This window comes from Lepisma saccharinum, chromosome 17 (assembly GCF_977018435.1).
Source record: "Lepisma saccharinum chromosome 17, izLepSacc3.1, whole genome shotgun sequence".
NCBI lineage: Eukaryota > Metazoa > Arthropoda > Insecta > Zygentoma > Lepismatidae > Lepisma > Lepisma saccharinum.
The window spans coordinates 5,023,079-5,037,538 of record NC_139245.1 but is presented as its reverse complement, the minus strand read 5'-3'; the positions used below and the strand labels follow the sequence as shown (position 1 = coordinate 5,037,538).

Sequence of the window (14,460 nt, the reverse complement as noted above, 5' to 3'; positions counted from 1 at the left end):
ATCAACCGCGACGGGACAAGTGTGAGACTGATACAAGGGAATGAGCCAGTGGCGTCGCGTGCGGTTCGCATACGAGTGTTCACAATAATGTTTTTGTACTGAATGCAGATTTACTCCTCTCCCTTGTAACTTCATCTTCAATTGGAAATGTGAGAATAATAAGTTCAATTTATTTTAAACAATTTCCCCTCAAATTCACGCTATATTTGAAGTAATACAAGAAGGACTTAGGGGAAATTGTCCCTCTCCCCCTTAAAATCCGCCAGGTTTAGCGAATTCTCGCTAAAGTTTGCAACTATGTAGCACAGACATTTTCGAGTCCCCTTTGTATATGCTGCACTCTGGTGCCGAATGTAAGAAGTATTTCCGCTTGCATCAGTGTTCGCACAGCGAAGTGAACATCTTCGGGGTATAGTGGCCAACAGCCCCTTAGCTGTCAGCTCTATGCAACACACACAGCAATTGTGTTCAACCCCTCCGTGGAACACCGTGGGAGTCAGTGTTACATACTATCTTAGAGAAGTTATCAGATGTCGTGTCAGAGTAAATTGTGCGTATATACTCGTACATCAAGCATAGTATTTTTCGAATAAATATACGTATGTGTGTGTGCATTTAATATGTACGTAATTTAAGACATATATTTTATTCTGCCCCCTCAAAATTAGGCCCAATTTGATTCTGCCCCCTCAAAATTAGACCAATTTTATTCTGGCCCCTCAAATTTAGGTCCCAAGTTACGCTCATGCTTACACATTCTCAATGTCGGCCATTTTGGAGCTGATATGATCAGCAACACGCTCCGGCCACCCCGGGTTGCCCCAAGGTACCCAATGATTTGAGGCTGGGTGAGCCCCAGAGCCGCTTTATGCGGGGACAAGGCCGGGAAAATTCCGACAAGTGATCCAGCATTTGACCATAGTGAGAAAATTACACAGGGACCTTGTAAAATCTTGTTACTGTGATTTCAAGTGTCGCTATGTCCTTCAGAAGTTCCTGGCAACATGCCTTGCATATAATAGACCTTCCTAGGTGTACCAAGAAGGAACACACACGAACTTGGTTTTGCAGCTGCGGGAACATGCTCGGAATATCTGAAGTTAATTTCCGCCTTCCACATGCAAATTTACATCAATTGAAATAATAATTCGGTAGCAAGCTCTTGTAAACGGTCAGCAAAACAAACATTGGTGATGCTGTTAGTCTCGTAATGCAGTCTCATGATTCATAGCCTTTCTGATGCAATCTCGGACTGAGGAAAAAATCGTAATGCGATTATCATCACGGTAATATCTTAAGACTTGAGCCATTAATACAAAAGCGTGACCCAATTATACCACTTTCTCTCTTTTTATACACCATAGATGTGCATCGAACGTGTTCAAAGATCCGGGATCGTATCCTGAAGGGTGAAAGGTGCTCTGGTTGGGTTGACTTTAGTAAGAACAAAGGAATGCATTAGATCATAGTGAACACTAATATCTTCTGTACATATCTCAGGTACTAGGGAATGGCTGTTTTTCACAACAGGATACATATGAAGTCTTTTCTTTCAGATTGGTCTTCAACGTTGTCGTCCAGATGCACATTAACTACACACATTACATTTCTTACAGGTCTGTTACACGATTCATTTGTTTCTCAAACAATATGATCTCAATTCTTTCCTAGATCATTATACAGAGTGTCCCAAAAAAGTGTTTACGCTATTTGAATGCTAATAACGAAGAAACTATCGAATGTAACTTGACTGGACTTTTTGTATTTGAAGCTTCTTCTTCACCGTTTGGCCCTATCGTCATTATAGACGGCGATTTTGGACATGTGTACTGAAGGAATGTATCAGACAAAATCCGTGAAAATAAGCTCTTCCTCCCATTTATATATATATATATATATATATATATATATATATATATATATATATATATATATATATATATATATAGGTTCTTCGCAAATATTAACACAAAATACAACACAAAACTCTTCCTCCTATTCACGAGGTAAATAGGTCCTTGGCAATTAATCTGGACGAACACAACACACACGTCCGTATCACACCGAAGCACAAGGCGAACCTCTGTATTTGCAGCTGCAATATATACATTGAGTGTGTGTGTGAGCGTGTGTAGGCATTCTGTTGTTTTTAGTTCCATCATAGCCCACCAGGCGGCATGAGGTGAGCAATGTAAGAAGTGTCAAATAACCATCAGATCTCCCGCTTAAACACCGTTAGATTTCTACCTCAGGGAAACTGTAGAATGATGTGTACCTCACAAAGCCATGGTCACTGGATGACATGAAACATGCTTCCCTTCCTGTGGAAACCATATCTGTTGTTTGTTGATTTGTCAATCCGTTGTGTAGCTTTGCAGACAAGGTGTTGCTGCCAATCAACATCTATAACTTTAAGATATGTGACATGTAAAAGTTCTCAATATTAACGTTCAAAGAGTGTAAACACTATTTTGGGGCGCTCTGTATAGATGAACTTCATAGAGAATTCAAATGCTATCTTTGAATGTACTGCTTGATTTCTTTTCTTCATCTTTCCAATTTCCAGAACTGGAGAAGTGAAGACTGTGGCTCTCTGGAAGAGTATGTTAAAATGCAAAATTTTCCAACTGTGTCACTTGCTTGGCGGGACGTAAAATCGTGAACAATTTAGCTCCAAGATAAAAATTCAGAATGTTGTACCAGCTCATTTTTAACAAATTATCTTATAATTGTTGCGACATTGTACAGTGGGATCCATGAGTATTACCATTCAAATTGTCCATCACCATGTTCGTGCACTTTATTTGACCCAATAAGAGCTTCAAGAATTAAAAAAACAACTCAAAACAAGCTGTTGACAACTTCTTCACCAGCATGCATAAAAATGCATCGCTTAAAAACACACAAGATGTAAGAAAAAAATTAATAAAAATAGTCATGGACAATTTGCAGGGTAATACTCATGGATCCCACTGTACGTGAGCAGTTTTATTTGACAAAGTAATCAACGTAAATGATCGGGACTAAAAAAAATCTTTCTTGTAGTAGCGGCGATTGGGTGCCAAAACTAGGGGGCAAGGATAGTTTATTTCTCTTGGTAGACAAAGGTTAAGCATTAAGAGGTCACAGTGCGGGTACCAATGTTAGGTTACTATCCAACGTATTGTTTTTGAATATTTTTTACATAACTACGGTAGCAACTAGAGCAAGCTGCAGTTCGGATGGCAAACTACCTTTAAGGGAAAGATTTGTCTGTGAGCTTGAACAAGCTTGTATTTCAGCAGAATACATAGAAAACTTATATTCCGCGAATTGTTTAAACGTATCCCCTTAGAACGCCTTATTGGCAGTTACAGTTTTATATTTTATTTCCCATTATAACACCATTAAGCCTTGTTTCCATGAAAAGTAAATATGCTGACCAAGGCAGAAATTTATTTTATTATAAAACATAAACTAAACGTAACGTTTCAACCTTCTAGCAAGGTCTTCTTCAGACACTGCACCAAGTACAAATGTAACAAGGTACAAAACAGGACGATATATTGGTGAGGGAAACTGAGCAAACATTACGAGAACATCGCCCCTTCGCACAGATGTTCTAACGTTTGCTCGGTTTCCCTCATGAATATATACACACAAAAATTACTCCAAAAATTTAAGAAAGTGAAAAAGAAGGCAAAATAAATAGCCTATGGAAACAGTTGGAAAAGAATGGCTATGAGAAGGAGGATACGCTGGACATAAACAGAAGAAGGAAGAAAAATGACAGAGGAGAATTGGAAGAGAAAGAAAAAGAGAGAGGGTTTGGAATAAGGAGCATGGGTAAGACCACAGAAAAGACATGCAAAGTGCTTAGGAAAGCGGGCATTAAAACTTACAGGAAGGGAGGGAGAAGCATCTTAGGAATAGCGAAGAATGCAAAAAAGAAAAAGGAAAACAGAGAAGAGGGAGAGGAAGGGATTATCTACGAAGTGAAATGTAAGGAATATCAGTGTGTGTACATAGGAGAAACGAAAAAGAGGCTGAAAGACAGGTTGAAACAACATAGGGATGATGTACGACTTAAGAGAGAGAGAAATGCAATATTTAAACACACGAGAGAAACAGGACATGACATAGAGTGGGATGAGGCTAAGCAGATAGGAAGGGAGAAGAGAATACTAGTGAGAAAATGGAAGGATACCAAGGAAATAGAGAAGAAAGGGGAAGAAGACAGAATGAACTGGAATGGGGGACTGAAGTTAAACTAAGAATGGAAGAAGGTGTTAGAAAGAGTGGAAAGGACAAGAGAGAAAGAGGAGAGAAGAAGGAAGGAATTAGAGCGTGAGATAAAAAGTCCAACCACATTCTCTTTCAGGTGAAAGTACAGTTGACAAGGGAAAGCCACCTGCTAGATTGTTCCAGAACAACTTTCTAATAGTCTGGAGGGGAGTAATTTTTGTGTATATATATCGTCCTGTTTTTGTACCTTGTTACATTTGTACTTGGTACAGAGTCTGAAGAAGACCTTGCTAGAAGGTTGAAACGTTACGTTTAGTTTGTTTCGTCAGCATATTTGTTTTTTGTTTTTTTTATTTCAAACTGTTTAATTACGAAAGGATGTAGATATTTCATATAATATCCTTGATATGTTTGCAGCCTATTGAATGCCGCTGTATTATATTTTGCCTAAACATAAGGAGTATTACGAGCATTACTGCTGTCTAATTCAGGATTGTTAAAGCTCCTGAAACCCATAAATTCCAATGGGCTCTATTGGGTCCCGCTATAGGACCGGAAAATATTTCCCCGCCCAATTTAAATTCGGTCCATTCACTGAAAAAGGTTCCTGGACCTAATTTAAACTGATCCGGAAAAAGGGTTCCTGGAACGTATATATATTGATGCGGAAAAAAAGGTTGCTGGACCGAGTCTAAATTGATCCGGAAAAATTTATTCCTAGGCCGAATTGAAATGCTTTACAGTTAAAAAGGTTCATTACGGTCCAGAACCTATTTACGCTTACTGATTCCCTCTCCCGGACCGGAATTGAAGTTATGTAAAATTCCTGCACCTTTAACAACCCTGGTCTAATTCGACATTTGAGAAACGCAAGAGAAACTTTTAACCAATTCTGACATTGTTTGTATAAAAGGATCAAGTATTTCAGGCAAGAGGTATATGGAATTATCTGTTAATGTGAAAGACAGCATCACAACGCTTCAACTGATTCTAAATCAGTGACTCGATTTCTGAAAGCAGAATCTAGCATCAGACTAGTTCAAAATTGTATGAAAACATGAAAATGCCGGACAAGGTTTACACGTGGAAGTCTTTACCCATCGCCACAAAAGCATTGTGAAGAATTTTGACCTCTCTAGCTGAAAGAGAAAGGTTTAATTTCTATAAATGCCAATAGATGTCGCAGTTGTGGTCTTACGTCACCCACCCGCAAAGATATTCCGACTCACTTCACTTCCAGCTACCTACCCAGCTACTGTCACTGTTACGTCAGTTGAGTGTACGATATTTGGATCATCCACCCACCTTCCTGTCAGAGTGCTTTGCACAGTGCGCCAAGACGACAGAGGTACCTGGTTCGAATCCCGGCGGTAACACGGGTGTTCTTTGTGAGTGTCCCTTCATCAATATCATCACTCATATTCGAAATTAACCAAAAGTGGTAGAAAAGCGAAGTAAAATAAACCAAATCAATCAGTAGTTGGATCATCCACAACAATGAGGTCTACTGTTGTGCAGAGGCGCTTGTGATTCAGGTAGGTTTTTTAATGACTTGCGTCATGCAGAAAGGTATATAAAAAGGTAAAAAACACCAGAGTTCAAAACATTTGTGGCATAGTGAGGCATCTAATTGTCTAGCTAAAACATGCATGGATGATGTTTTATTGAAAACCCAGCTGACTTCAGGCAAATAAACAATACCTGTGGCGACTAATACCAAAAGTAAATTATTAAGCAAGAAAGGGCCGACCCTTCCTTCGGACTTGGCGTTCCCACCCGAAATGTCCATGCTACGCCACTGTTGGCAACACTGCGTATTTCAAACGCCCTCATTACTTCACTCATCAAGTTTGTACGAACGTTTACAGTTCGCCAGATCTGGATGGTGGAGATGATAGCCATCGCATGTGTGACACAACGTGTCTAATAATAGCTTCAACTTCCAGACGTTGCTCGACAGTTTGGTGTTGACCAATCCACGGGTCTTCGATATGGCATTCCAGCACATAAGGAGGACTACTGTCGGATTAAAAATTATAAATACTCGAATATCGACTCAATTAAAAATTAACCAGTAGACATACATAAAAAAGGATACCCTTGATCCTCTGTACCCCCTGGAGAATGGGAAATATTTTGCATGGTTTATGAAGATTTTGTTGTTCATGAACGTTTTCAGTAGATTTTAGCTCTCGGAAATTTGTTATTGTGAAGTAAACTACCCACTGTCGAAGAATTTAGTAATAAAAGGTTTAGTCACTAAAATGAAAAGTTTTAAATAGTATCTTCACATGAGCGAATTAATAACTTTAAAAATCTGTATTTTTATTTATTTCTGTGTAGAACTTTCTTATTTCTGTGCAGAACCTTGTTACTTTTTGTTTAGTTTATATCTCTGTGCTCATGTATTCAGTGGCGGCTATTAGAGGGGGCAGTTGCCCCCCCCCCCCACTTTTTGCAACTTTTGCTCCTACACTATGCTAAACCTTATCTACCAAAGGAAAGTAAACTGTGTTCGCCCTCCCCTCCCAGTTATGGCACCTTGCCCCCAGTTCTGGCACTTTGCCCCCCCCCCCCGTTTTGGAACCCAATCGTCGCCACTGCATGTATTTTTGGGACGCGGAAGGAGGTGAGGTGGTAGCATGAGCTGAATCTTGTTCATCAATAAAGGCAATTCAATCAATCAAATGTGACCTTGAAAATGGGGAACTTCTGAACTACAGCACTTATTTATATTTCTTACAGATTCCACAGCTGATGTGAAAGCCTTGCAGGTGAAGAATGTCGACCTGTGCTTGTCTGAAAATGGCCCAGCTCACCACACAGAACGATTCAACCTCATGGAGAGGGAGAAGGACCCCCGCCTGGTGGTTCGTAGGGGCCAGCCTTTTGTCATCAACTTGACTTTCGACCGATCCTACGACACCAACAAGGATGGAGTGTCTTTCATCTTCAAAGTGGCCGGTAGGTGGCAGCTTAGTCACTTAGATTGTAGAAGTAATAAATTGTTGAATTAGACTTCAAAAGCTGGAAGTATCCATCAGTACTTTAATTGTCGGATTTTGAAGACAAAATAAGAATTACCGCAGAAGGTAACATGGTAACTTGTTGGAATATTAGAAATAATCAGTGGGGTTCAACTTGCAGTAATAGTGCAAATAATTTATTTATTCTTGTTTTTATAAACACCTGTGAATATGTGTGTGTGGTATTAATTTAACTTTTACAAGCTTTCAAAAGAATGTAGTGTTTTCACCAATTTTTGGATGTCGTTTATTTGATTGTACAATTAGTGCAAAATATTTACTAAGGCTATGGAAGAAGTTTGGACCCATTAAAGCTTTATATACGGCCATGATACCAATAATATGTAGTTTTAGCTCCTAAAGTGTGTCAGACAAGGAGACTTACAAAACTCTTATTATTATTCCCAGATGTGGATAAGCCAAACCATGGTCAAGGTTCATTTGTTGCTGTGCCATTACTACCCAAGGAATCGGAGCCCATAGCTGGGTGGAATGCAATTCTCGATTCTACTGGCGAAAACTCCATCAAAGTCCAGGTAGGCTGACTACTTTCTTGAAATTAATTTAAAAGATTGTCTCACTAGATGTTATATGCATGTGGTATTTCATTTAAACAGGTTTCCAGCATGTACGTCCATAGCGATACCATTATGTACAATGTTACAATGATAGTGAGGAGCAGACCTCGGTGGCGGAAGGGTTAGCACGGAGCGCCACGACGACAAGGGTCCCGGGTTTAAATCCCGGCCTAGGCAAGGGTGTTGTTTGTCAGTGTCCCTGTATCAGTTTCATCATGTTATCACTCATCCTCATCGTCGCGATTAGCCAAATGTGGAAGAAAAGTTACAGTAAATAACAAAAATCAAATCAAATTATTGCGACGAGATTGATGGTTATATTTTGCATTTGTTTTGTTTCCTTATAAAATTCACTCAAATCGAGTCATTTGTTACAAGATATACTATAAACCTTTTCAGTCAGAGGTTTTATAACTTTTAACTACACTTTGTAAAAATGTTTTCTCGATAGTTGAAATATCAAACAATGAAAAGGATACAACGTCTTTACAATTTACAATTTGCGATTTCGCAGTTTACTACTCTTTTCTCAAGTTCTCTACATTACTAATTCACTTTTGCAATTAGTGGTAAAAATTTGATCAGTTTTAATCATTATTATTTTTAAAGTTATCCTGCCCTCTGGCGTTGATCTTGTCTTTGTTTTTTATAGTATTAAAATGCATGTTTTACGTGAAGAGTAATTCAATGCATATTTACCCATACAGTTTTAACTTTAAGTATTGTCTGGTTCAGAGTTTCTGTCTTAGTACTATGTGATTTAGTCAACGTGCTTATTTTTCTGCGTGCAGTCTAAAATTACCAGCTCAATCGATAGCTTGCAATTACCTCATTGCCCTGATTATTGTCATTTGGTGCTTGCAATGCACGATACGTGCACACGACAAATAAGGAAGTGTCACGATGTCGCTATCCTTGACTCAAGAGGAACTAAATTTCATTCACAAATTAGTTGAAAGTTTCCCCGAGGCTAAGTCCCGTTCGAGTGTTTCCGTCGGCGTTTAACGAATTATTCCGAATTGAAATCACGTGGCGTCGCATCTCGTTTGCCCGGAAGCTTCAGTCGTCCACTCCCTTGATCTGTCGCACGGCTCCGTACGCCATTAACGAGCCATTAAGTGGCCAGTCAGTTAATGGTACAAGATCCTTCTTTGTTACTGACCGGCTGACGTAATTGTGGACCAGCTTTGATGAAAGCTGCGGGCAATCCATTGTCTCTCGTGGCGACATTCGTCTGGTTAAAAAACAAAACAACAAAAATCCAGCAATCCGCGTTATTGCTGGTACTGGCATGTGTCTGCACACGTATGTATGCATGTGTGTGGCGTTTCTTTAGGCATATATTTAGTTTGGTACGTGGCCAACACGTTGAAGGTCATGAACATTCCATATTTGGAGGCAAAAATATGTGTCTTTCCTAGATGTTTGCGTCTTGGGAGGAGAATTTAGGCGACGGAAGTAAAAATGCAGAACAAATGTATTTTGCGAGCGTTAATGTATGCAAAGCTTGAGAAGGCATATACATTATTCGTAAATAAATTGCAGTCTTTCGTTGGCGACGTAAAGCTTCATAGTAGATTTTTTTTTAACGTCCTTCAACAATACTAGCTTCCTTTAGTACATTGAAATTCTTTTATTGATAGGTCCAAATGAAAACAATGATAAAAATTGCCCTATAAACAGTAGGCTATGGCACAAGGAAAAATGCATTCTCTGTATGTTTCACTCTGTACATGTCAAAATTAAGACATTATTTTATTTGCTACATGGTTTTTATACCCGCGGTAGCTCAGGCGTTGTGGACCTCAGTGTCGGAGTCGTTAACACATAGCGCTTGAATGTGAGGGGTCCCGGGTTCGAATCCAGGTTTGGACATGGATGTTTATGTTTGTTCCAATGAGAATACAGAGAATGTACAGGAAATTGATATGTGTGAAATTGAGAAAAAGTGGATAACGGTGGTACTACCACATAGGGGTAAGGTAAACGTGCATAACATCGGATACTTTTTGAAATCACCATACTTAACCCACGAAAATGAACAGAATTGCGTAATTTTTCGTAATATGAACTATTGGTACCTTACCTTTTGCCTTGTGATGTGTTTGTGTCCCTTATTGTTCAATTCTTTGTTGTACGGTACAAAATTAAAAACAATGCAAATTTGAGGAATCGAAAAAAGCCGTCCTAATATCGGATAGTGGGTATGCCTAATATCGGATAAGAATTTAACATTATATAATATATATATATATATATATATATATATATATATATATATATATATATATATATATATATATATATTAACATTATATTTGAAATAAAATTACATCTCATGATAGAAGCAATCTACTATTTATTTTGCTGGAGGTTTGCAATTGCTCAAAAATAACAAGGATCACAAAAGTATGATTAGTACAAAAGACCATTGAATGACTTGTTATGCTTTACAGAAATCACATACATATCTTCCAGTTGTCACTATCAGCACATAATTCATGTGCCCACTGAAGGCAATGGGTGCAACGAATCCACTCCTCATCACTGCTGTCATGGCCTCCCTATCCGATATTAGGCCTAACGCGACCTCGTGAGAAATATAACCTTAATCTCAAACAAAGACATTTACCCGAATAGGACTAGCATATCAACATACTCTAAGATTCCATCTTTCTATGAAATGTAAGTAAGCTATAGTTTCTCCTTACCTTCAATGTGAAAACCTTTGATCATGAAATGCTTCCAAAAACTCAGAAACTGAAAATTTCTGTTTTCGTCGTTCGTGCGCGTTCGTGCAGGCGCAGTGGAGCATGGCAGCAATCGACGGCCATAGTTAAGTGAATTGCTGCAGCTGGCAACACCCACAATCTGAGAAACGAGGGTATCCGATATTATGCAGGTTTACCTTACTTCTGTTTATAGCTATATAAAAGAAAGTCGCTAAGGCGTCTGATTGATTGATTTGCTTTATTTCACTTCGCTTCTTGTGCCACTTTTTGCTAATTGCGAAGATTGAGATGAGTGATGATATGATGAAATTGATGAATGAACACTCAGACATCCATGCCCAGGTCGGAATTCGAACCCGGGACCCCTGGCGTCGTAGCGCGATGTGCTAACCACTCCGCCACGGGGTCCGGCGTTAGGGCGTCTGACTACCATGCGAGAGACCGACCCGCGATCGATCCCGGCAGCGGAGAAATGGGGATTTTTTTTCAAGCGGCTCCGGCGCGCACTCAGCGTCGTATAAAGTGGGTACCTGGAGGAAACTCGGGGGAGGTAAAGGCGGCCAGGGGCGTGGTGCTGATCACATCACCCCCGCCTTCGGTCGTGATCAAGGAAGTGTGGGGCCCTAACTCCACACCGCCTATACTCGTACGCCTTCATGGTGTGCTGCAAAGCACAGGGGAGCACTTTACTTTTACTACATGGTTTCATGAAATCAGAACACGTGATAATTTTTTTTTGTATATTTTACTTAGCTTTTTCTGCGTTTGGGCAAAAGTTTTGGCTAATCGCGAAGTCGTACAGTGACAGGCAATAATAATGGTACACCTACATCCTGAAATGCTATTCTCTGCAAGGCGTAGTGTGTCTTCGGCGATAAATGGACTTTAATAGCAATTTTTCAATGGCAACTTCTGCTGCTGATTTTAGTTTCACTGTACATCACGACTTTTGTCTTGTACTAACTTACAGCTACTGAGCAACTTATAGGTCTACTGAACACACAGTTCTCCTTTGGGATAGCAATTATACAGAACAGGAATCTCGACTGAAACACACACACCGGGTTGATGTAAAGGCTTTACTGGTAAAAAGTCGTTCGTCATTCGAAGGTAAATCATTGCTTGGCTTGACTTTGCAGACGCGATGTCAATTATCCTAATTGAACGTTTTGAACTTTGATTCGAATTTCCACGGCAGAAACCGTCTACTTTGGCAGGTGGGCATTCTGTTGCCACATTTTTGCCTCTTCAAGCTGCGTTCAAGGTTACATAGCAAACGATTGGTCCCCAACATATTACTTCTTGCAGCTGGCAACATGCCATGCGGGTTTTAACTTTCGGGTTGGGTGCAAAAGATCGGTTTTATGTTCTTTGTTACTATTGGCGTTCGAAACACAGAAGGGTTATGGAGTAGCGTTCGACAGTGCTGTCATTTGAAATATGAGGCCTTTTGCTGGGGTATATCCGCAAGGCCATTATATTTTGGAAAGTGACAACTTTCATTTCTCGAGGCGACCTTCGTGGCGGAGTGGTTAGCATAGCGCGTCCCGTGTTCGAATCCCGGCCTGGGCATGCATGCTCTTTGTGTGTGTCTTTTCATCAAGTTCTTCACCCACCCTTATCTTCGCGATAAGCCGAAAGTGGCAGAAATGTTAACTAAAATAAGCCAAATCAATTAATAAGCCATTTATCGTAAAAATTCTACACTTTGAGCAACGCGGTTGCGAGTATTACGTAAATATTACACACACACACACACATACACACCACTGACAAACTTTCACCTTGTGGAGAAGATAAGGGCAACCCCCTTCTTTTTTTTTGCCAACGAGGGCTCTAAAAACATATTTCATCCTGTTTTATGCACTAGAGATTCATTGTTGCCACTGGCTTTTATTTTTTTCTGAAGTAGCACTGCGATGGCACGCTACACCGCACAGGATGAACTGAGATTAACACTTCCGCTCAATTCAGGTATTGTTGCAGGTTATTTAGAAGCAGTATATTTTTATGAAAGTATTTTTTTGGCTTTTTGTAAAAACTCATCCTTTTTTTTTACCCTTTTTCAGTCCTTTATTATACTGATTCAGATTTGTGTTCCCTCGATATTGCGAGGCCCTGTGAGGTGCCGCTGACGGCGGCCATGAACCGTTCGATACACCTATGAAGTAATTTCGGTTGAATATACCAGCAGGCAAATTGTGAATCGTTCTATTTCATTATTTTTCTTCAACATCTTATTCTTATATTGTTTTGAGAAAAGTAATTGGCTGAAGTGCACGTAATCTTTCTCTATCTTGTGATTTTGTCTCGTACCCGAACTCCCATAGCAGGAAGCTCAATAAACATGGTGACAAACAATTTGCCTACATTTACCTTTGCTGTCGCCCACACTTGAAACGTTCAGTACGACATACTTTCCGTTGGATTGTAATCTCTGCAGCTTGGCATCTTATTGCTGTGTTTCTTCAATATTTTAACGTATTTGTGATGTCAGAGTGACTTGCCTGTATGTGTTCATCTTGATAACTCTGTTGCTATATGGATTACGATGTTGATTTGTTTGTTATTTCTTGTAGTTGAGAAAAAGTGAAAAAGTATGTAATGACATTCTATTCTAAGATATAGCTATCTTACGAGGTCTACATCACGAGACAGGTAAACCCTTTTATTGATACTGACCGTGCCGGTTCAATCGTAAAGGTATTAAAACCAAATTGTGTGTGACACCTTTAATTTCAGTGTTTGGTAGTATTATGTTAGTTATACATCATTCGCATGATCTACGGAAGCCTAAGCTACTTATTGAGAAGTAACGCATCCCATGGTTCGATCCCGGTACCATTATGGTAATGTTAAAACACCGTGATTCAGTGTTCTGGGTAGCGATCCCAGTACCTCTCACAAGAGAAGAAGAAGAAAATATGATTAATTTTTGCAACAACTTGTTAAGTTGAATTGGGAGAAGTTATAATTTTGCACAAAAAGTCGGTATTATAAATATAAGTATTTTGCTTGGCAAGAAGTGAAATATACTTATTTAAATTCGTCAAAACTTAGTTGATTTTGTTTAACAATGAACGAACAAGGATTTCCCATATCGTAGTGACATCTAGTAAATGCTATGGAATCTCATGTGAATATATTCTGGGGTTTTATAGAAATAAGTTTCTTTTGTTTTAAGAAAAGAACGTCAAATATAGTCACGTTTTAACCAATTACGGTTCCACGAATGCTTGGAACTTTCGAGTTCCTAGAACTACAAAGAGCGTCTTAATTTCTCGTATCTCTTGTGAGGCCGGGATGGTCCAAGATAAAAGACGAATGGCTACGCGAGGGCTTGGTCCCCTCCCATATCTCTAAATAGCCATTAAAAAAGCATTTCTGCAGGCATCTTGTCTCATTCCTTGTGAAGTGGTCTCTTCTGGTGATAAAACGACTCTAGAAGCAACTCAGCAGAAGTCCTTGGGACGATCCCCTCCCCTTGCTGGGTTTGTTTAGCTTCACAGCGGAAGCGGCCTTTTGTTAGTCTTTTAAACATTCATGTTCCTCCCCTCCACCCTAACCCTTCGTTGCTCCAGTACGGGCGGCAGGCGTGACAAAGCAAGAATGTTCCTGGAAGATGAAAACTGGAATATTTAGTATCAATTCGTTGGTTATTATGATATCAATATCCCGTTAGAACGGCCAGTAGTGGTGATACCACCGCATTGTCTGTCTTAGGATAAGAGATCTGTCTTCTCAATTGACAGAGTGCGTTGACTGTTCCCTGTCTTCCCGTTTTGCCCATTCCTCTTTCGCCCAGTACCGAAGAACTTGTTTTATTGGACCAAGTGATAACACCCGCCAGAACGGAAGTACCGTTTCGCCCAGAGGGAATTTTTAAAAGATGGTTTGAAT

General features: G+C 39.6%; 1 protein-coding gene across 1 annotated transcript in view; it reads left to right on the top strand.

The window, feature by feature from the left end:
• Tg (Transglutaminase) overlaps positions 1 to 14,460 on the top strand; it is a 122,699-nt gene that overhangs the window by 64,007 nt on the left and 44,232 nt on the right. The window contains exons 2-3 of the mRNA XM_083138852.1: positions 6,970 to 7,188; positions 7,659 to 7,786. Of these exons, the coding sequence (XP_082994978.1) occupies positions 6,970 to 7,188; positions 7,659 to 7,786 (347 nt within the window). The remainder of the gene's footprint in view (positions 1 to 6,969; positions 7,189 to 7,658; positions 7,787 to 14,460) is intronic.